This window comes from Oryx dammah, unplaced genomic scaffold (assembly GCF_014754425.2).
Source record: "Oryx dammah isolate SB20612 unplaced genomic scaffold, SCBI_Odam_1.1 HiC_scaffold_26, whole genome shotgun sequence".
In the NCBI taxonomy this organism is placed as follows: domain Eukaryota; kingdom Metazoa; phylum Chordata; class Mammalia; order Artiodactyla; family Bovidae; genus Oryx; species Oryx dammah.
This window is the reverse complement of record NW_024070210.1, coordinates 90,576,238-90,599,821: the sequence shown is the minus strand read 5'-3', so window position 1 is coordinate 90,599,821 and position 23,584 is coordinate 90,576,238. Positions and strand designations below refer to the sequence as shown.

General features: G+C 41.5%; 1 protein-coding gene and 1 long non-coding RNA gene across 2 annotated transcripts; one reads left to right on the top strand and one right to left on the bottom strand.

Annotated features, from left to right (window-relative positions):
- Positions 1-286: 286 nt before the first annotated feature.
- Positions 287-2,049, bottom strand: LOC120852577. The gene is made up of 2 exons (XR_005718589.1): positions 1,909-2,049; positions 287-1,420 (listed from the first exon to the last, which is right to left on the bottom strand). It is a non-coding gene; the product is annotated as an uncharacterized LOC120852577 (long non-coding RNA).
- BHMT (betaine--homocysteine S-methyltransferase) lies at positions 1,082-22,997 on the top strand. The gene is made up of 8 exons (XM_040225902.1): positions 1,082-1,443; positions 6,172-6,304; positions 13,017-13,135; positions 14,219-14,410; positions 14,782-14,929; positions 18,733-18,915; positions 20,397-20,625; positions 22,299-22,997. Exons 1-8 carry the CDS (start codon positions 1,411-1,413, stop codon positions 22,483-22,485), a joined length of 1,224 nt encoding a protein of 407 aa, XP_040081836.1. The 5' UTR covers positions 1,082-1,410; the 3' UTR covers positions 22,486-22,997.
- Positions 22,998-23,584: the final 587 nt, after the last annotated feature.

Below are 23,584 nucleotides of genomic sequence, written 5' to 3'. Positions count from 1 at the left end.
TTTCCAGGCAAGAGTACTGGAGCCACCCTAGCAAGGCTCAATCTAAAATCCCCTGGTTACCACTATGAGTAGCTAATGCATTAAAATACTGAACTATTACCTACTCAAATGGTCCAACCCTGTCATGATTGAAAATCTAGGCACTGTGAAGAATGCCTACAATATCTCATGCCTCATTCTTGTTGGACAAGTGAAGTAACAGACCATTTGCATTACAATATATGCATTCATTTTTTTTCCATTCTAAACTTGACAACTACCTGAAGCAAAAGGACTTCTCTTTTTCAGTTTTATCTTGTGTACATCATTTTATTTGTATTAAATCATCATTTACTACAGTAATTTCCCTTTTTCCATTTGTTCAAATAGAGGTGTTGTTCCACATACAAACCTTTTATGTATTTAGGTAAAAGTTTCTGAACTCTATTTCAGACTTTTTAGTTGTTCTTTATGCTAAGTATTGTCATGTTATACACTTTTTAAAGTAATATTTTCATTATTTTAAAGTATGTTCCCATTGTAAAATTTTGGCAAATACAGTAAAGCATAATGAATGAAATAAAAGCAAGACCTAACTCTACTATCAACAGATAACTACTGTTAACATTTCTGTTCTCCTCCAGTTTCTCTAATGCTTTTCATTTTTAAACACAATTTTCACACTGAATTTTTAAGTCTATAAAGTACATTTCCACTATCATATATAAACATCAAGTGTTTGTCCTCGTCAAATATTGCAAAGATATCATTAGAAACTGTAAGGCATGTTTGGATATAAGGGCAAAGTTCATTCTGAACACACACACACAAATGCAGAGTTAGTATCGGAAAATGTCATATTTTGTTCAGATACATAACCACTGGGTGTGTAGCACACTGGAGGTCACATTTTATAGTCATTCAAAAATCCTCATTCAATAATCTTGTATCTTTGGCCTTTGACAAATATTTGGGCATTGGATGGAATTCTTGGGGGTCTGGCCTAGCGACTGAAGGTGCATGACTAATGGGGCATGATCCCAGGCAAGGGAGAAATCAATTGAGTTTGAGGACCTGTGAGGGGAAAAAAAGGGCTGAGCTCAGATAGGTCTGAAACCTGAGCAAGTGGCAACCTCATTGTTTATTTATATTTTTCTTATTTTACTTCTGGATAATTTCCCCCATTTGGGAGAACAATTTCGATCACCAACTCCTAATACAAGTTCCCAAGCAGCAACGGGCAAGGATAAAGGGCTGGTGGGCGTGTTCCCCGCCCAAGGCCTTTGTTGGACCGCTCAGAGGCTGGGGAAACCCACACCCGGAGCAACGGGTATAAAGAACCCGGCCACGGCTCCAGGCTTCGCAGGGGGAAGCGTTCTGTCGTCTCGTCCATCCTCATCCGTGTTAGGTGCAGTCTGGGACACCAGGAAGATGGCACCAGCTGGGGGCAAAAATGCCAAGAAGGTGAGTGTGCGGGGGACCCAAGGGTGCTCTGGGTTTAGATCGGCCAGCCCCACACCCCAGCCCAGAGAGAGCAGAGGGCCCCCAACCCCACCCCCACCCCCAGCCTGGAGAGAGCAGAGGGCCCCCCCGAACTGCTGCTTGGGAACACTAAGGCGCCTCTGAGCCCCGACCCCTGTCCCCTGACCACAGCACCCTCTAGAGCTATGTGACTCCCAACTCCAGGGCACCCCTGAAACTCTTGAGTCCCGCACCCCAAGACCAGAGACTCCCCCAAGATGCGGCTCCTAGACCCACAGGTGAGACTTCTCTCCCCTCCGGCGGTGGGACTTGGGGTCGCCTGCTGCGCGTCTTGGATTCCTCTGAGTCTGCGCACACCCCTCGGCTCCCCTAGCCCCTAGCGAGAGAAGGCGCGAGCCTAGGCTGCGACCGTTTCGTCTTGGGGACCCCACCCCGCAAGGTTCTCACCAGTCCTAAGGCTCTGGCATTGGTTGGATGATGGTAAGTTTTCACGGGCAGTTTGGATTTAGAAATCACACAACAGTGTGCCGTGCAGGCCTCGAAAAGACTGTTTAAGAAAGATTAAGCACAATGGCCCGAAGATATTGAGAAATGACTGCTGAGTTTTTAAAATAAAAACTCAGTAAGATGTCCACCTTTCCCTTGGGACCACTGTTTCTTTCCCTCCAGACTGTGGGCCTTCGGGGAGGGGGGAGGGAAGGGGTGGATGGATGGGAGGATGGACTGATAATAAGGTTACAGTTGGAAGCGGGTTGAGGACGGAAGGAGGAAGGAGTATCTTCGCCTCTTGGGTGTCAGAGCACCCGGCCCCATGCCTGGCAGAGGCCAGGGAATGGCAGGGAAGGAGACAGGGTGGACCAACTATACCCCTGAGGACAAATTCATTGCCAGCCATCCCTCTAGAAATGGGTTGTACCTAGTTTCTAAAGGGATGACCCCACCTCAAGAACACTTCCACATAAGGGAAAACAAAAATTAATTCAACTAAAAACTTTAAATGCCAAGAAGTCCAAGGATTTAAGATGTTGAGATGGCAATTGCTTATAGACTGTCACCTGTTCAATTAGGGGGAGATTTTTTGCCAATCCCTACATCTACTAAAATACTGTATGGCTGGAAAGGATGATTCCCATAGAGATTTTTAAAATATTTTTGCTGTGGCCCCATTTGCATTGCCATAAATTCTAATCCACTCCCCAAACTCAAACTCACAAAATGAAATGTTTTAAAGGATTACTTTAGCAAGATGGATATAAAAGGAAAAGAAAAAATTTCTTTGGTAACCTGGTTTCCATGCCTATGTCAGTGTTAAAATATGAACAATACTATGTCTACACTTCTGATTAAAATTAAAATATGTTACAAAGCTAACACTTGTTCATTATAAACAACTATGAGCAATACTAACAGCAGTGTCTGCTACATTTTGATGTATATTCTGCTAGTTTATTGTCTAAACAAATTCATTGCAACAGTCTGATATTAAACACATTGCTTTGCAACACCTTTTCACAAAAAATGTCTTGAGCAATTTCTCACAGCACATTCCATTTTAAAACAAAAAAAGGAACAGAAAAGTCTGAATGAAGTTCAAGTGATTTAAAAATGCAGTAGACAAGTCCATTCTACACGTGTGCATGTCCATTCCCATCCTGCAGATAGGCTCATCAGTACCATTTTTCTAGATTCCATATAGATGTATTAACAAACAATGCTTGTTTTTTCTTTCCAACTCACTTCACTCTGTATACCAGGCTCTGTGCTTCACACGTGCTTGGTCACTCAGCCAAGTCTGACTCTTTGTGAACCCCATGGATGTAGCCCTCCAGGCTGCTCTGTCCGTGGGATTCTCCAGGCAAGAATACTGGAGTGGGTAGCCATTCCCTTCTCCAGGGGATCTTCCCAACCCAGGGACGGAACATGGGTCTCCTGCATTGCAGGGAGATTCTTTACCATCTGAGCCACCAGGAAAGCATAACAGGCTCTGGGTTCATCCAAACCCCCACAACACTGTAATTATCCTCCAATTAAAAATAAATAAATAAAATTTTAAAATTAAAATGCGGTAGAATCCAAGTGTTTTTCCTGATGAAATTGTTCAATAAATTAATCTACAGCATGGTAATTGAATCACCACTAGCCACTTTGCCACCAAATATCAGATTGTTAGTTATGCTGAACATCAAGATATTGTGGCACTAAAGTCTGAGAACACACACAAGAGTTCAGTGAGAGTTTCTAGGTAACTGAACAAAATATGAATTATTTCACCCAAATGAAAATTAGTAGCCAGTCATATCTCATATATTTGACTGTTGTTCATATTTTTATACAACTGTACTAATTAGCAATATATCCATTTTTCTTATTAATTGGATCATAATGATCAAAGTTGTAGTTCTAAGATGTGATATTTAGACACATTGTAATCAAGACAGGTATTTGGATTTCAAAATTGCATGTGATACAACTATACTTTGTAGTTATTATCTCATAGACTTAACACTTGAATTTTTTCTATCTGGAAAAGATACTCAAGAATAGAAAACACATATATGTGGAATCCAGGAAAATGGTACAGATAAACATATTGGCAAAGCAGAAAGAGAGTCACAGATATAGAGAACAAACTTATGGTTACCAAGGAGGGAGATGTGGGGTGGGATGAACTGGGAGATTGGGACTGACATATGTACACTACTGTGTATAAAATAGATAATTAATGAGAACCTCCTGTTTAGCACAGGACACTCTACCCAACGATCTGTGGTGACCTAAATGGGAAAGAAATTTAAAAGAGCAGATGTATATATACATATAACTGATTCACTTTGCTGTGCAGCAGAAACTAACAGAACATTGTGAAGCAATTGTAAAATTACTTCACAATTAAAAAAAGAAGAAGAATAGATAGCACAATCCTCCTGTTTTACTGCTTTAAAGTAAAAATATCAGATGTTTCTTTTCTCTGAGCACCAGCTGTTGAGTTCACATGGGGAGGGGCAGAAGGCGATAAGGACTCAAGATGCCATTCAAATTCTTAGGAATGCCTCTCACAGATTTTGTAACGCTCGTTATATCAGCATTTGTTAACCATTAATGGCAATAAATGGAACACAGTAGATATGTACATTCCAGGTTATTACTTTACATTATCTTTTCAGGGCTGTCCCACTCTCCTCTTTCCCATTTAAAATCAAATCTAGATACTCAGTTCAGTCGCTCAGTCGTGTCCAACTCTTTGCAACCCCATGAATTGCAGCACGCCAGGCCTCCCTGTCCATCACCAACTCCCGGAGTTCACTCAGACTCGCGTCCATTGAGTCGGTGATGCCATCCAGCCATCTCATCCTCGGTCGTCCCCTTCTCCTCCTGCCCCCAATCCCTCCCAGCATCAGAGTCTTTGCCAATGAGTCAACTCTTCGCATGAGGTGGCCAAAGTACTGGAGCTTCAGCTTTACTATTTGAGGGTAAAAGAATCAGTGAGCCCTCTAGGGGCTGACCTGGGAGACTGTGTAAATTACTCAGAGACTCTGGACTTTAATTCTTCGTTTGTAAAATCAGAGAGAGGTTTCCCTGGTGGCTCAGTGTTAAGGAATCCACCTGCAACACGGGAGCTGCAGGAGACACAGGTTCTATCCCTGGTCGGGGAGATGCCCTGGAGGAGGGCGTGGCCACCCACGCCAGTGTTCTTGCCTGGAGAGTCCCACGGGCAGAAGGGCCTGGCGGGCTACAGTCCACGGGGTCACAAAGAGTCAGACACAACTGAAGCTACTTAGCACACACACACACACAAAATCAGAGTAACCTTTTACTTTTAAATTTATGATATTTTGAAATAAAATGATTCTACAAGGATATTACTAATTCACAAATCACTTTAAAAATATTACGTTTAAAGTTGCTGTTCTAACACCAGGGTAATGATTGCATGTACAGTAAATATAATAGGTATGCAAGTCAGACTGGAAATCAGTTTACAAATATTTACTGGTATCTTCCCAGTTCTCTCACTCGCAGAGAGCAGGCCGTGCATACTTACAACTTTCTGGACAGCATAATGCAGCTGCTGTTATGGAAACTGAATTTTAGCCCCAAAGACATTCGTCTTTAATTGATTTGGCCATCTTTGTGGTGGTATCTTCTGCCTTCTGTTTTCACCAGATATATTTTAACTTTTCAGTCTCAAAACGCCTTCGTACTGTCATATGCCACTTCAACTTCTTTATAAAATATAATCCTCTCTTTTGTTTATTGATAGAAAAAGGAGAAAGACTAACAGTCACCATTTTAAGAATGTGTGCTTAAGTATTCATTTGAGGCTTTACAACAAAACCTTTTCATTTAATCTTTCTGAAGATATTTATTCAAACATAACATCCTCCCACAATATCCTTCAAATACTATTTAGTGTGTTCTGAAAAACCCCCATCCCTGGCACATACACATGGAAACACAAGCTTGCATTATATGAGCATTCTGATGGTTTGCCTTATAGTCACAAATTTCTGAATAAAATACATACGTATTTTCTGAGAATTTTAAAGAAATCATACTTTTCAACAATATTTTCTGAGAATTTTAAAGAAATCATACTTCCCAACAATATGAGAGCAAAAGTTCTATTGTAGAAATGAGTAGAAAATTGTATTTAAAATTCAAATAATTCCTTTATCCATTTTCTTCCTCCCTGACCCCCCATAACTTTAGGGCATCCTAGAACGGCTAAACTCTGGAGAGGTCATCATTGGAGATGGAGGGTTTGTCTTTGCACTGGAGAAGAGGGGCTACGTGAAGGCAGGGCCCTGGACCCCAGAAGCTGCTGTGGAACACCCAGAAGCAGGTTGGTGCACAGCTCTATTTTAAGCTCTCGTAAAAGACCACTGTGTTGACCCACGTCTAGGAACATGCCATCAAGCAGATGCCTCCATGCTATGATTTCCAAGAATTTATAATTGCCTGCTGGGCACTGTGCCGGTATGTAAATATGGATTCACCTATTGGGTAAATACCAATGGCCCCTCCTTATTTCTGTCACCTGTGTCTACCTCTTGCTCCCTGCTCCTTGCTCTAGATGAGTCTAGAGCCTGGCTCTCTTCCTTCTCCTCTGCCCCTACCTACCTCCTCCAACACTCTAGATGACTCCAACATCCATACATGTAATTCATCCAGCACTCTTCCTATTAGTACCCTGATTTCCTCTCCAACAAAACTTTCTTCCTTCCTCACTTCAGCAACCCACTCCTAGGCCTTGCCATCATCAATAGCTGTCCACCTCTGAAATCTCAAGGACAAGCACTACATTCTCTTACCATGCCCCCTCCTATCTTTTCTGCTCATTCTTTCTAGTACTCCTATTCTTCAATCTCATCACAACTCTGTCCTTCATCTCTATTTTAGTGAGTTTTAGCCATTCTTCCCCATAAGTCCACCTTCCTTCCTTAACCCCCTTTAAGTTCCATGACACAGCATCAGTCACCATCTTTCAGATAAGCCCTCTTCCATTATATATTTGCCAACTAGTTGAATTAATTGTATTCTAGCTCCACCCTATTTAAATGCAACCATCTACCTATGCTGCACCTGTATCCACAAACCTTATTCTCACTTTATCTTCTTGATCACAAATCTTTTTGGCTAGGAAGGGAGGTAGGATTCAGCCTGAAAGGAATAAATGTTGTCTTCAGGGCCTCTGTATCATCCTTAAGCAACAGAGAAGGATAAATCTTTAAAAGGGGAGGAAATGGGCCACTTCTACAGGCCCAGAGAGTTCAGGGGGATGTGGGGCTTTCGAGGTTGATGGGTTAATCCAACTATGTCTTTATTCCAGGTCTCAAGTCCCATTTCTTCCTAATCAGTTCTTAACTTTTGGCAATAAAATACTTTTCTGGTTGAAAACTCTAAATGGGTGGGTGTTTTAGCTGGCCAGAAAGGGATCTGACTCCAGAACAATGTTTGAAGAGTAATTTCCTGTGGCTGGTTGTGGCTTCAGCTCTTGCAGGTCAGACCAGTCAGGAAACACATTATGAAGCAGAGATTTGTGCTCAAGAGTTCTACTAGGAAGTATTTTCAAGAAACAGTACCTCTAAGGGAGCAAGGGAAGCAGGATTGAGCAGCAGAAAGAGTTCAACTGTGATGAGTTGCAACAGAGGTCCCAGCCAACCCCTCAGGGGGCTTCAGAGTTGGACAGGCCCCTCAGAGTTGCCCCAGATGGAGGCAAGGGGGCTAGTTTGTGCTCTCCCTCTGTGAATAGACCAAGCCCTACATACAAGCTTGATCTCCCCTCCCGCTTTGGGCTAAGGCACTTCCTAAGGAGGGTCTCAGTTGTAAGTCATCAGCAATCAACACTTGGAAAGAATCTGAATCTTTCAGAGGAAGCCAGAGTTCCTGTGAATATTGTATAAGATAATAAACAGTTGTTTTTTTATGGTAAAGGAGAGCATGTTTCCGTGAATTCAGAAATGAAGGATGGAAACTAATGAAGAACATAGTTGGAGACAGTACAGCTTTCAGACCCAGTACAGACTCTAGACCCACACTAACTGGATCAAATCCTGACACAAGCACTAGGTTGTATGGCCTCGGGGAAATTACATAGCTTCCTTGTGTATAAACTGAGATAATACTGACATCTACCTCATGAATTTGTTATGAGGATTAAACAAATTATATGTGCAGTATTTAAAATAGTGTCTGTGCATGTTATACACGACAAGTATTAACTATTGTTATTATTCACTTGACCGAGTTGTTTCTTATCTTGTTAATATTTTTGGCTGTATTAATGTATTTCTTGGAGACGGTTGGGTGGTATCACTGACTCAATGGACATGAGTTTGAGCAAACTCTGGGTGAGTGTGAAGGACAGGCTTGCTACAGTCTGTGGGGTCATAAAGAGTCAGACACGACTTAGCGATTGAACAGTCTATTTCTTGGTTGTATTCATCTATTTCTGCTAGAGAAGTACAGAAATGTGTTCAGTTCACACAGTCCCTAAAAAGTATCAAAAGTAAAAGAGCTATAGTCACACTATGAAACCTAGCAAATGTACACAACTTTTATATGTCCAAATAAAGGTAGAAATAATACTGTGTGCTCTACCATTAAAAAAAAAAAATGAAATGAGGCGGCTTGGGAAGCTAAACCAGTAGCAGATCTTAAATTTTAGATTCACCAGTGGAGTTTGTTAAAAAAAAATTATAGATTCCTAACCCCCATTTATAGAAATTTGGTTTCATCAGGTTTTGAGGGGGTCCAGGAACCTACATATTTATAATACCTGACCCCAAATCCAACCAGTCCATTCTGAAGAAGATCAGCTCTGGAATTTCTTTGGAGGGAATGATGCTGAGGCTGAAACTCCAGTACTTTGGCCACCTCATGTGAAGAGCTGACTCATTGGAAAAGACTCTGATGCTGGGAGGGGTTGGGGGCAGGAGGAGAAGGGGACGACAGAGGATGAGATGGCTGGATGGCATCACTGACTCGACGGATGCGAGTGAACTCCAGGAGTTGGTGATGGACAGGGAGGCCTGGAGTGCTGCAATTCATGAGGTCACAAAGAGTCGGACACGACTTAGTGACTGAACTGACCCCAAATAATGGCAAGGTGAACCCCACTTTCAGAAGCATTGAATTAAAGGGAGTAAGAAAGTGATGAAAGTGGTGAAAGAAATTACAGTGGAGTAATTAAGACCTCAGATGGAGGATTTCTAATATATCCATGTTTTGTTTCTTAAGGTTTGAGTGCTGAGGTAAACTCAGAATGAAATATTTCTTGGGCCAAACTGACATTAACAATAAACTACCTTTGCCCAAACTCTGCCTTGAAAACAAAATAAGACTCTTGTTTAAACTGCAAGTTTCAATTTTGTGAGTCACATTTTCTTTTTTAAAGTTACACATTAGAGGAGCTCAAGAGAAATTGCTCTGATTTCCTTTGATTTTATTAATGCAGAAACAGCACGGTTGATCTCTTGGCCATTTGTGTCTTGAATATTTTAAGCTTATTTAAATGTATTGAGCGTTTGCTCTACTTTTTCTTCCGGGAGCTGCCTGCTTTTCCAAGAATTAATGAAAACTCCATAGTTCTGAGTTATTAGATTTAATCCTTTCTGCTACAGAATGACATCCCATATATTCAAGTCTGCCACTGCCTAGTTCAAACTCTGTCAGCCCCAGGGCAACTCCAGGATGCATCAGAAAAAACAAATCTCCTGCTTATAATGCATCCTCATAGAAACATTTCACAGGACCTCAGATTGGGGTCGCACAGAGTCGGACACGACTGAAGTGACTGAGCAGCAGCAGCTGCTCAGCATTTAACCTGTTCAAAGAGGGGAGGGGTGAAAGGTGTTTAAAACCAGGTGGCGCTAGTGGTAAAGAACCCACCTGGCAATGCAGAAGACATAAGAGACCCGGGTTTGATCCCTGGGTCGGGAAGACCCCCTGGAGGAGGGCACGGCAACCCACTCCAGTCTTCTTGCCTGGAGAATCCCATGGACAGAGGTGCCTGGCGGGCTACAGTCCATGGGGTTGCCAAGAATCAGACACAACTGAGGCAACTGTGCACGCACACACACACTCATGCTCTAAATGAGAGAATGCTCTGTGTCATGCTGTTTTATGCAAACGAGCTTGCTTTCTGCAGGTGCTTCTCTAATTTTGACTGGGTGATAGCTGGAATTCATACAGATTCTGATAAGTTTCCCTGCAAACTGAACGACACCCGAAACATTTTTGAAGGATTGGTGCCTGGGCTTGACTTTTGGTGGCTGTAGGCAGTGAGGAAAGGAAAGTTACGCTACAGATCTACCATCTCTTATCCAAGCCCTTGTGGGGCCAAATGCCAGAATTTGAGGGGATTTTAGACAGTTGATACATTACATATGCTATATATTGTGTAACACTCTGTTTAGGGTCTAAAGTACTCCCCCAACCCACATCAAACACATTAATACTCTTTTTGCATAAATATATATGACTACTCACTCTAAATGGGATACAGTTATAAATATCCTCACATTAGTTCAAGTCACTTTGCTCCCAAGTGCTTTTGCTACAAATTTATTATCCCAGTGAAGAAATATTGCAAAATTTTTTTTGACTTTTTAGAGTTAGCTGTGGAATTCCAAAGAATCACCTTTCTCAAGAAAATTTACTAGGTAAAAGCAATGTTCTATACATATATATCTGGATCATGTACATATATGATCATATATATATATGCATATACATGTATACACACATATATACTTATATACTATTGTATATTACATTGTATGTCAAGTATAATACTTACTTTGTAATATTTGGGCTTCCCTTGTGGCTCAGCTGGTAAAGAATCTGCCTGCAATGTCGGAGATCTGGGTTCGATCCCTGGGTTGGGAAGACCCCCTGGAGAAGGGAAAGGCTACCCACTCCAGTATTCTGGCCTGGAGAAATCCATGGACTATATAGTCCATGGGGTCACAAAGAGTCGGACAGGACTGAGTGACTCTCACTTATGATGCTAAAATGAGACTAGTATAATGGAGAGTTTAAAGCTATAAAATGAATATAATTAGTATAGGTTGTATCATTGTCGTAGGAACCAGTCACATCCTATATTACTGGTTACAGGATAAAGACTCAAGGGTTTTACGATGAGAGGAAACAGAAAATAGATATTGAATGGATATCCAGAAATCACCAGACTAATTCTCCTACTAAAGTTTATGCCAAAAGTTGTGGTTCTTGCACTCAGTGGAATTAGCATTGTATTTGGAAATGAATTTGGGTCTGGAAGGGTTTGAAGAATCTGAATATTTAATTGTTCCCAGGTGAACCTAGTAAGGTCACACTTGGAGAAGCTCTCCTTTTTTAAGAAGCATGAAGGAATAATCAAATCAATTAAAAGTGAAAGTTGTCTTCACCTTTCTGAATCACTGCCCTCTGGAAAAATCTGATAAAACTTATAGACCCTCTGAGAATCATAAAATGTTTGTACATGCAAACAATTTGCACACTACTCCAGGGTTTTCGTTTTGTGTTGTACAGTCTCTGGAAATCCATCAAAGGACCACCATAAGCCATTCTGTCATGGAGAACAGGAACCAAGTCTGTAGTCCCTTCTCCCCTACTCCAGTCACACCACTGTGTTTTTCCGATTACTCTATGTAAGGGTTTTCAGTTGGTTCTGTTGCGAATTAAAACAACTTTGAAACTCCCTAATTTATGAATGTTTTCAAGTTCCCACTGAGAACTAAAGTTTCCACGATTTTAAAAGCAAAGATTTGACTTCAAACTTAGGAATCAATTTTCTGAAATACATTACAGGTGGTTTTTTTTTTTTTTTTTCGCCTCACCTTTAAGTCCATTTATAAACAAACACAAACAAAAATGCTTCCTATGTTCTTGGCACTCTACTAGGCATCTAGGCTGCAAAGCTGCCAGACTAATCTCCAGTCTTAGCCCCTGAAGGACTAAGAACACCAGTGTCCTAGTAATTTTTTAGACGCTAATGTGGTTGCTCCCAAACCTGTGGATTTTATAGGCCTCTGAAATTTAGAAATAAATTTTAGTGTCCAAAATACAACTGCTGATTTCTTACTCTGCCCAGTCATTTCTCTTGACAAAAACAAAACACCAAGTCTCACTATTGTTTTATAAAAGGAACATTCTTCTGCTCTCTTGGAATGGTGATGCTCAACAAAACTGAAAGTAAGAATCAGTTGGGAAACCTTTCCAAAAAATTGCCTGTGCCCTACCCTGAACCAATTAAATTAGAATATACATGGATTTGACCCTAACATTCATAATTTTTTAAAAGTTTGCGGGCCTATATAATGGGCAGCCAGAGTTTAGGACCACTATTTTAGAGCAAAGGATAATGGATAACTCTTTAAATTGCATACATTTGATTAAATGGAAAACAAAAAACATCCCACTATATTTCCTGCAGCTGTGAAAGCTTTGCCACATGGTATTCATCTGTGGACCTAGCTTGGTAACCTTGCTCCAACTCTGCTATCAGAATTATTTCTCAAAAACACTGAGCTAATCGTATTAATCAATTGCTTTAAAACTGCTGATGTTTCCCCAGTACCTATGGTCTGGAGCCTAGACTCCCTGGGATGATGTGCAAGGCCATTTGCACTGTCTGGCAGCCCACCTCTCCAAGTCTGTCTCCCACCACTTCTCCAGCATACCCTCAGCCCCGGCCATTCAGGCTGCTTGTCATTCCCCCAAAGGCCAAGACTGTTCCTGCCTCCTTGACTTTGCTTGGGCTGTTCCCTCTCTAGGGAATGCCCTTCCCCATGTTCTTTGCCTAGCACAATTGCTGAGATGATTCCTTCTCTGTGGGACCTCCCTCTTCCCTTCACCCCACACTGCTGGCAGAGAGAATCTCTTGCTCCTAGAAAGAGACTCCATATCCATCTCTCATTAGCCCCCAGGATGAGCAAATGCCAGGCAACCAGGAATTTAAGCACATATTTTCATTGTTTATCTAAGAGCCTTCTGAAAGCATCACAGGCTGATAAACTGATAGCAAAGAATGTCTTTCAATCTCCCAGTTCGCCAACTTCATCGAGAGTTCCTCAGAGCTGGCTCGAATGTCATGCAGACCTTCACCTTCTATGCCAGTGAAGACAAGCTGGAGAACAGGGGGAACTATGTTGCAGAGAAAATATCCGTGAGTAGCACCATACTGTGTCTCAGGCACATGCGTCATCAACAAAGCTCCCATAGAAAAAAATGTTGAGCCTTGTTAGAGTTTTGTTTTGTTTTAAACAAAACAGAAACGAGGTATGTGTGAATAATATTCTTAGGTCTTAGCTAGAGTCCCCCAGATTAACAGAAAGGCATTTAATGAAGCAGATCAAAGAACTATTCAACTATTAATGATTTTCCAAGTCTTTTGACTAAGTTTTTGAGTGAGTGTCCTTACCAACTCTTAGATCTTTACAGTTTTTTAATGTGACAGTATAGGAGAAAGGTCATATATGGCATCGAATCTAGAATATTCCTAGCTGAGCTACAATTAACTGGGTGATGTTGGGCAAACCATTTACCTATCCCATCAAATCAACAACTTCATCTCTAAAATGAAAAAGGAATTCTAAAATCCATGCGTCTGTGTGATATTTTGAGGACAAGAGTCAGTTTTTAAGGTCTAAATACTTCATAAAGACCTTACTTGTGATACATTTATCTGTTAATTGAGAAAATATATAACGACAAAAAGTCATGAATTCTGTAGTCATTTTAATTGAGTTTATTCTTATTAATCAAAAAAGCAAATCATCACCACCACCGCTATTTGCTAGGTATTCTTCCAACTGCAGTTTAAGCTTTGGAAGATATCAGATCCTTTTATTGATTTACTTATTTTGGCCGCATGTTGTGGCATGTGGGATTTTAGTTCTTTGATCAGGGATTGAACTCAGGGCCCCTGCAGTGGAAGTACAGAGTCAACCACTAGACCACCAGAGAAGTCCCAGAAGATACCAGATCCTTTTTTACCCTCTCACAGATCTTTGGTATAATGTAATATCCCCTAAATACCATCGTAAGATTTATTTTTCTCATCACTGTTATTGACCGTGTTGTTACTACAAATTGTTCAACTCAGTAAAGCACTTAACTACTCCATCACTGTCATTTTCTGAAATAAAATCACTGTTGTAACATACAACTGATTTGTAGACAGTTGAATAACAATTTTGCTTCAATTTCACATGAAAATGTAACCATAGTGTATATTCACCCTTTTCAGGGGCAGAAAGTCAATGAAGCCGCTTGTGACATTGCCCGGCAAGTGGCTGATGAAGGAGATGCTTTGGTAGCAGGGGGCGTGAGCCAGACACCTTCGTACCTTAGCTGCAAGAGTGAAACTGAAGTCAAAAAAGTCTTTCAGCAACAGTTGGAGGTCTTCATGAAGAAGAACGTGGACTTCTTGATCGCAGAGGTAAATTGATACTATCAAAGATGAGACGAGTATACTTCGTACATTTTATCTGCCTTTACTCTCATGAGGACCAGTTGGGGTTAGGTACCAGTCATGACAAGTACCAGTAATATTCAGTCTCAAAAACTTCTTCCAATTTAGGGCTTCAACTAAATGTGATTCAGTTGATGTAATATAGCATTCTTCAAACCTTTGGACTGCAATTCACAGAAATCACCATTCTATTCTGTTTTTTAAATGCTAATGAATCACAACTCAGAGTTTAAGAAACACTCATCTGGGGATAATTAGGTTAATATGCAATAGGATAAGTTTTCAAATTATTTGGGGAGAAACAAAATTAAAAGTACTTTGATTTTAACTTATTTCAGTATTTTGAACATGTTGAAGAGGCTGTATGGGCAGTTGAAGCCTTGAAAGCATCAGGGAAACCAGTGGCGGCAACTATGTGCATCGGCCCAGAGGGAGACTTGCACAGCGTGGCCCCTGGAGAGTGTGCAGTGCGCCTGGTTAAAGCAGGTGATGATAGATTTTGATTGGTTTGCAACTAGTGTGTCTTTTAAATGACATACAAACACAGGTCCATCTATGAATCACTATATACTATTTTTGTTACAGGAAAATCAGTCATTTACTTTCTTAAGAATGCTGATACATTATTGCATCTCAAAAAGAAAAAGTGTAAAAAAAACAAAAAAGGTACACCCATCAGCTTTTTGAAAGAGGCAACTAAACATACACTGAAAGTTTAATACCTAGAAATGAGAAGAATTTTGGTAAATCATAGAGAGTATTAGGACAAATTATGTTTTATTTAAAATTTATCTCAAGTTGAGGTCTTTAGATATTAATATCTTTCAAGGCTGTTGCCCTCTTTGCCAAAGTTTTTCCATTTTCCATAAATTACTGGTATGCCTAACCTTTTGTAATTGGTATTATAAAATTTAAAATCCTTTGATATGAAATATTGAGTATTCAATTTATCTTTTTATATAATTTTCATCCCTAATATTGGGTTTCATTTCAGTTAGGGAAAATTCACAGACTGTTTTCAAAGCTGCCTCATTTTAAACCTGAGGAATAGCTCAGTGTGTATGGAAGAGTCTGACTCACTCTGTGAAGTAGAGATTTTTATTGGCTAGTCTTATCTAGCCAATCAAAATTTAATTTAATTTCTCATCTTTATCCAGCTCTTTGTTATGTCATGAAAGTTACTTCATATTTGTCACTAATAATTACAATTATCTAGGTTTAGGATGACACTGTAGAATCCGAATTTCTGATTATAAATACAAAAAATGAGGAGAGTGCATGCCTGGTGGTCTGGTGATTAAGAATCCACCTTGCAATGCAAGGGGCACCAGTTTGGTCCCTGTCCTGGGAAGATCCTACATGCTGCAGAGCGGCTAAGCCCATGAGCCATAACTACAGAGCCTGCACTCTAGAGCTTGCAAGCGGCAGCAGCTGAGCCCACGTGGCGCAACTACCGAAGCCCGTGCACTTAGAACAAGCAATGAGAAAGCCTTAGCTGCTCAGTCATGTCCAACTCGATGAGACCCCATGGACTGCAGCCCTCCAGGCCCCTCTGTCCGTGGGATTCTCCAGGCAAGAATACTAGAGTGCGTTGCCATTCCGTCTCCAGGGCACCTTTCCAACCCAGGGTTGGAACCTGCATTGTAGGCAGATTCTTTACTGTCTGAGACACCCCTGAAATGAGAAGCTGGCAACAAAGAGTAGCCCCTCCTTGCCACAACTGGAGAAAGCCAGCATGTAGCAATGAAGACCCAGTACAGCCAAAAATTAAAAAAAAATTTTTAATGGGGGGAGAAGCCAAGTTAACATGTTTCAAAAAGATCAGAGGAGGCCCTCATCCTCCCAGTTGTTAGCTGGCAGGGATTCTTGGCCTGTGTCTCATCCTTTCCTCACCTGACTATTCAGAGTAAGTGGCCACAGTGCTTGCCATTACTGTACCCTGTTTATATCCTTTATAGAACTTACCCAGATATCTCATTTATGTCTTAAATGTCTGGGTCTCTCACTAGACTGTAAAATCCGAGAGGGCAGAGACTACGTCTGCTTGACTCAGCACTGAGTGCCCTGTGCCCAGCATAGCACGCAGCACAGACAGGCTCCTGGTATCCATCTCACAGTCAGGGCCATCTCCCAGTGTTGTCAGTCCAACCTCGATGTGTCCTTACACAGTCACTCCTACCCCAAGTGATCACTTCCTCCTCTCAGCAGCTTTAACACTTTCTATTTATACCACGCATTTGTAGTATCCTCAGATGACATTTTTTTTTTAATCTCAAAAAGACATTTTCTAACCTGTGACAGTCTTAATAGGGTTCTGCAGTTACACAGAGGTAGAAAATCAGTTTTAAACCAAGTGAAGCAGTCTCTTGACTGCAGAACTTCTCAGTCCTTTGACATGTTCATATATATTTGCAGTCTCCAAGAAGGGGCTACAGTAAAAAAAAAAAAAATAGACTACTCCTAATGTAATTGTTCATAGAACCTTATTTTCATCAAGCAAAACTTTGGAAACCCTGTGCTAAATTATAAAATCTTTTGTGTCCTATATTTCTCCATAACCCTTTACAAGGACCTTTGTGCCTAAATGACATCCAACAAATAGCCGACATATGATTAATTCATTAGTGTAATGAAGTCAAGAAAAGAGAAACTCTGACTGCAGAATATTCAAAAAAGAAACTAGTCAAGATTCAAGTGACCCTGTTCAGTAAGGTGTTGAATATACCAGCCTGGAATCCAATGGAAAGGTCAGGGTTAGAGAGAAAGCAGCTTGGGAGAGTTGTGTATGTAGTGTAGATGGTATTGAGAGCCTGGGGTAGAAAAGGAAGTGTAGATGCAGAAGAGAAGATGGCCCAGTGGAATCCTATGACAATGCAGGATTGAAAGGTTCAGCCTTGAGGAGGGGTTAGCACATAGCACTCTAAAAAAAAGCAGCCAGGGAGGTAGGAGCAATACTCAGAGAACAAGGGAAGTTCTCAGAAGCCAAGAAAAGGGGAGTATTGAAGGAGTTGAAGGAGAGCGTGCCACTTGGATGAAAGTGGCTGAGACGTTGAATCAGATGAGGACAGTGAAGGGACTACTGGATTTGGCGAGATTGAGGTCATCGGTGCCCTTAACAAAAACTGATTCAGAGGAATGATGGGTCATGAGGCCTGACTGGAACAAGAATGAAGAGCAAACTGCAGGCCCAGGCCTGCAAGGACTACCAAGATGCCTGCGACTGAACACTGGAGATCGTAGCATCAGCTCTGCTGCTCTGGGAATCTAGATGGTGGTGTCACTCTCATTATAGCCAGAAAGATTCTTTCCTTTCCTTGTTCTTGATAACTCTATATCCAAGATGTAAAATCCTAGGCTGTGAGTTCATTAAAAAAAAAAAAAAAGTCCTTTTTGGATGTGGAAACAACCCAAGTGTCCAACTAATGAATGAATAAACAAAATGCAGTGTGTGTGTGTGTGTGTGTGTGTGCGTGCACACGTGCAATGGAATATTACTTAGCCATAAACATGAATGAAATTCTGACACATGCTTCAACAAGGATGAACCTTGAAAACATTGTATTCAGTGAAATAAGCCAGTTACAAAAGGACACATACTGTATGATTTCATTTACATGAAAGTTTCAGAAAAACCTTTTCCTAAATTACATTCTGCTGTTATGCCCAAGAAACTCAATAATGCTTTAAATCGGCCTGGTGAAAGGGAACATTGATTTATTCCTCAGATGAGTGGTATGGTCACCACAGGTGCCACTGGGCAGCTGGGAGTAGTGAAAAATTATTGTGCTTTGCAATGTAATGTCAAAGATTGAAAAATATGACTATTAAAATTTGATGGTATGGGAAGGGAGGTGGGAGGGGGGTTCAGGATGGGGAACATGTGTACACCTGTGGCGGATTCATGTTGATGCATGGCAAAACCAATACAATATTATAAAGTAATTAGCCTCCAATTAAAATAAATGAATTTATGTTAAAAAATAAATAAAAATGGTTAACATAAAAAAATCTTAAAAAAAAAACCCTCTAATAATGTTTGTTTGTTTCTTTTCCAAAAAAAGACGGACAGCCAAGTGTTCATAAATGACACTTCAATTGTATCAGACTCTTCAGAGCACTTTTCAGAGAAAGCACTTGCTCCCTGTTAGTCATTCTTGCCCAAGGGTGAGATAAGTTTGCAGGGACCAAATGCTGTCCTTCTACTCACCATTCCAAATTAAAGCTCCCTGACTCAGAGGTGGCCTCCTGGTATCTGGTGAATCTCTAAAGCTAAACTGTTCTACTTGCAGGAGCTTCCATTGTGGGGGTGAACTGCCATTTTGACCCCACAATTAGCTTACAAACAGTGAAGCTCATGAAAGAAGGCTTGGAGGCTGCGGGACTGAAAGCCCACCTGATGAGTCAGCCCTTGGCCTACCACACTCCCGACTGTGGCAAGCAGGGATTTATCGACCTGCCAGAATTCCCCTTTGGTAAGAAAGCCATTTTATGAATCATCTCAGGATCTTCATGTTAGACAAATTCCAATAAACCTCTGGCCATAGAGCTTTATCATGGTAAAATGATGGCAGCATATCTCCTCATCTCTTGGCCCTGGTTCTCTCCCTGAAGCCCCAAAACTTTTTAATTAGACATTAGGAAACACAAGACCAGCAAGCAAAAAAGATCTCTGATTTAAAGGTAAAATCAAAGGTGAGTCAACATCTAGGTAGACAACCAATTCATCACACGTGGAGTTTGGTAAGAAGAATGCCCTCCTGAGCGGGATCAGTGAAGACTCTGCTTCTGGTTCTAGCTCTGTTGCTTAGTGGCAGAACCTTAGCAAAGTTCCTTAGTTCATTCAGATCTGAATTTTCTCATCAGATAAATAAGGTTAGGCCAAGTTATCACCAATATGCTTTTATCTTATTTTGAATGCTGCTTGAATACTCTAGCTATATCTGAGTTGAGGGGGTGGGGGGCAGAGGGGAAGGTGCCATCACTGGGCTACTGTGTAACAGATTTGAATGAACAGACCAAAGCAGATGATGTGGGGTGAACCCTTGCAGTCTGAGAAGAGGGATAAAGCTTGTGTGGGAAGTGGGCATGAGTCTACCTGGAGAATCAAGCCAGAGGTGAGCCTGGCCTGGCCAGCCTACTATTTCATTCTAGGGTCCTTATCTCATATTCTAGAGGGACCCTGTAAAATCATCAGTCTAGAAGAACCACCGAAGAAGAATGGCGAGGCATTTGTGGTTTTACTGGTGTAGAAGAGATTATTGCAAAATTTAGTGGCTTTAAACAGCAAATCTTTTTTATATCTCATAGTAGCTGTGGGTCATGAATTTGGGAGCGCTTAACTCAGAGTCTCTTAATAGGCTGCACTCCAGACTCTTTCTAGGGTTATAGTGATCTGAAGGCCTGATGGGAGCTCTTTCAATCTGAAAGAGCTTGAACTACTTTCAAGCCCTCTTAGTCAGCTGTTGGGAGTCAGGGTCAGTTTTTTGCTATCTGTTGACTGGAGCCCCTCAGTTTCTTGGCTTATGGGCTTTTTCCACTGTGATACTTGAGCATCTCAGTGTGGCCGCTGGCTTCCCCTGGGATGAGTGATCCAGGAGAGAACGAGGCAGAAACCCTAATGTCTCTAATGATCTATCCTCAGAAGCCACAAGCCATCCCCCTTCCACCATACTTTATTGGTCTCACAGACCAACCTGATACAATTCAGGAAGGGTCACACAAGGGTGAGACCATCAGAGGGCAGAGATCATTGGGAACCATCTTGAAGTCCTGCTGTCACAGCTGTTTAAACTGGGCATGTCAATACAAGGTAGCTAATCATTTTTAGAAGTCAGGAACTGAATATTTCTTTTCAGAAATATAAGATCTTATCTAATTCATTTACTGAAAATAACATTTATTATAGCTATTTATTTTGAATATTTGTACTGAAGCAGAGCATCATTTATTACAGGACTGGAACCCAGAGTTGCAACCAGATGGGATATTCAAAAGTATGCCAGAGAGGCCTACAACCTGGGGGTCAGGTACATAGGCGGGTGCTGTGGATTTGAACCCTACCACATCAGAGCAATTGCAGAGGAGCTGGCTCCAGAGAGGGGATTTTTGCCACTGGCTTCAGAAAAACATGGCAGCTGGGGAAGTGGTTTGGATATGCACACCAAACCCTGGATTAGAGCCAGGTAAGAACCTTAAACTCTATTTGCCAAACCAAACTCACACAAATGAATACATCCAAGTGAGGTCATTACAAAAAGTACCGCCAATTTGCAGTGTAATGACAAAGAATCACTTAGCCTCTTCAAATTCTCTCACAGAAATATTTATAACTTTAGCTTTATGGAGTGATTTCTGGAGAAAGCTTTAAGAATATAGAATATAAATAATGTAAGTTGCAACAAACTGTGATTTCACACTCTTGGAAAGCACCATCTATGTGGTGGACGCTAACAGTGAATCAGTTGTTAAGATTCAAGTACAAATATTAATTGCTTATTCTGTGCCAAGCACGATCGTTGGAGCTGGGAAGACAGTGGTGAATGAGATTTAAAAAGGTCTTTGCTCTCAGAGCTTACATTCCATGGGGGATGAGGAACAATAAACAAATAGATTTTCACATCAGGCAGTGTGCAGGGTACTAGGAATATAGGAATGAAAGGCTGCAGTCCCTGGCTTAGAGCCTCTCACAGTCTACTGGGGGAAATGGAGAAGAAAGCTGATGTATTATACTGTAGTTATCTACTTAAGTAGAGGCATGGATAAAAAAGGAGCAACGAAGAGAATAACTATCTCTACCTAATAGATGATGTAGAAGAAGGGACTTTGGGGCTAGATTTTAAAGAGCTAGGTAGATTTCCACAGAAGAAGGAAGTGGGTAGAAACTGCCCCCCAAGCAGAGGCAGCAGTTTCACTCTATTTGATCAATGTTGGTTCAACAAAACTGTGTCGGACACTGTTGTAGATGCCGAAGGAACAAGCTGGACAAGGCACAGGCCTGTCTCCAAGGGAGGTAATAGTCTAGTAGGCAGAGAGATAAATAGCTAAGTTCAGCTGACATGGTAAGTTAAGGATGAAGATGTATACAGGTGCTGGGGGTCCACACTAACGGCCACCAGGGGAAAAAGCGGGAGGGCTGGTGAAGAATTTCCCATGGAGCTAGTGTCTGAGCTGAGTTCTGAAGGACGAATTACTTTGCCAGGTAGGAGAATAGCCTAGAGGGAAGCACTGGGTGGGAGTGCTGAGAGAATGGTATGCTGAGACATTAGCAGTTTGAGAACCTCAGATTCAGAATTTGGTAGGAGACACACATCTGGACGGGAGGTGGCCTCTGTTCACACTCATGAGGTCTGGATTACCTTATCCCATGGCAGTGAGGAGTCTGAAGGGTCTGAGACCAAGTTCGATTAGCAAGTTTCAGTAGCCTGGAGACCTATGAGGGAAACCTATGAGGAAGTCTTTTCTGCAAGAGACCAGACCTGGCAAGGCCTGGAACTAGGAGCTGATGGAAATAGAAAGGAGGCAGAGGCGGGATCTCTGGGTTGAGGGGTGCAGAAGCAGCACTGGCTTTGGGAAGAGCAGCAAATGTGGGCCTAGGTGGCTCAGGAGGTAGAGCCAGAATGTGAGGATGGGGAGGCGAGGTAACTTAGCAAGTGTCCTTGTTCTAAATCCTTAGCTTTTGAACCTACGTGTATATGAAAAGAAGGAGTTCAAAGTAATTTTAGACCTACAGATTCTGGGGAAAAAGAAAAGATAATGTGTTTCAGAAGACACACTCTCAAGAGTCCAAAGATGGCAGGGTTCTAGCTCACAGCCTAGAGACAGACCCTCACGGTTTCTGTGTGTTTTGTTCACCCAGGGCCAGGAAGGAATACTGGGAGAATCTTCAGATAGCCTCGGGCAGGCCGTACAACCCTTCCATGTCAAAGCCGGATGCCTGGGGAGTGACCAAAGGAACAGCCGAGCTTATGCAGCAGAAGGAAGCCACAACGGAGCAGCAGCTGAGAGAGCTCTTCGAAAAACAGAAGTCCAAGTCTGCACAGTAGCCTCGATGGAAACCATTTATAGTGACTTCCTCTAGGCTTGGGCCACAGTTCCAAAACGAAGGAAAAGATGGTTAAATGGCAATGCTTATACAAATGGCAGCTTATATGTCAAGATTGACAGGAACTGAACAAAACAATTATAAATAACACTTGACCATTTTTTAAAAGTATGCATTTAGAACTTGGAAGCAAAATGAATAACAAATAAATCTTAAACTGGGTTACTGAGCAACCCACCAGGTACACAGTATTAAGGAAATCACTGTGGCCAAGAAAAAATAATTTGGACAATAGTCCTACTTTAAAAACTTCACAGGCTGGTAAAAAAGATGAGATATGAGCTGTCATAAATGGTGTAGCATCCAGACAAGTACAAAGTGCTATAGGAAAGTAACTTTCAAGCTTTTTGGAAATGGCCCTTAATAAGAAACACAATTTATATAATGACCCGGTAAGGCACATATACAACCATTGAAATAAAATGTAATCCATTCTGGTATTTTTAAATTCCATTCCTTTCTGTCCTATTTAATTAATAAAATATGCTGGTTAAGGCTTTTTAAATTGATTTTATGACCATTAATTGAAAACCACATATTGAAAAAACACTGCTAAGGGACATTTCAGTTATAGGGACTTTGTTATTCCTTTACATTTCTCCTTAGAAAATCATTCCTATGGGACCACATCAGTAAACATTCAAAGCTCAGAGTCCTGCTGTCAAGAGTTCCAGAGTTGTTCCCTCTTTTCTGACTCATTTCCACCACTAAGAAGCATTCAGACCAATGGGGAGGCCAAGAGGGATTGGCACCAGGCTCTCTCCATTCTGCTCTAGGCTGCTGCTGCTGCTGCTAAGTCACTTCAGTCGTGTCCGACTCTTAGCGACCCTATAGATGGCGGCCCACCAGGCTCCTCCGTCCACGGGATTCTCCAGGCAAGAGTACTGGAGTGGGGTGCCATTGCCTTCTCCCCTGCTCTAAGCTGGATTCACCTAAATGTCTCCAGTCAGTAAGGTTAGGGAGCAGTGGTCTTGAAATGGCCACTCACTCCAGTATTCTTGCCTGGAAAATCCCATGGACAGAAATGCCTGGTGGGCTAC

What these genes read in the sequence shown, in the direction of transcription:
- BHMT (XM_040225902.1), top strand. Translation starts at nt 1,411, where the DNA reads ATGGCACCAGCTGGGGGCAAAAATGCCAAGAAG. An exon ending in TGTGGAACACCCAGAAGCAG is followed by an intron (nt 6,305 to 13,016) that starts GTTGGTGCACAG and finishes TCAATCTCCCAG; the next exon opens with TTCGCCAACTTCATCGAGAG. An exon ending in CCTGCCAGAATTCCCCTTTG is followed by an intron (nt 18,916 to 20,396) that starts GTAAGAAAGCCA and finishes CATTTATTACAG; the next exon opens with GACTGGAACCCAGAGTTGCA.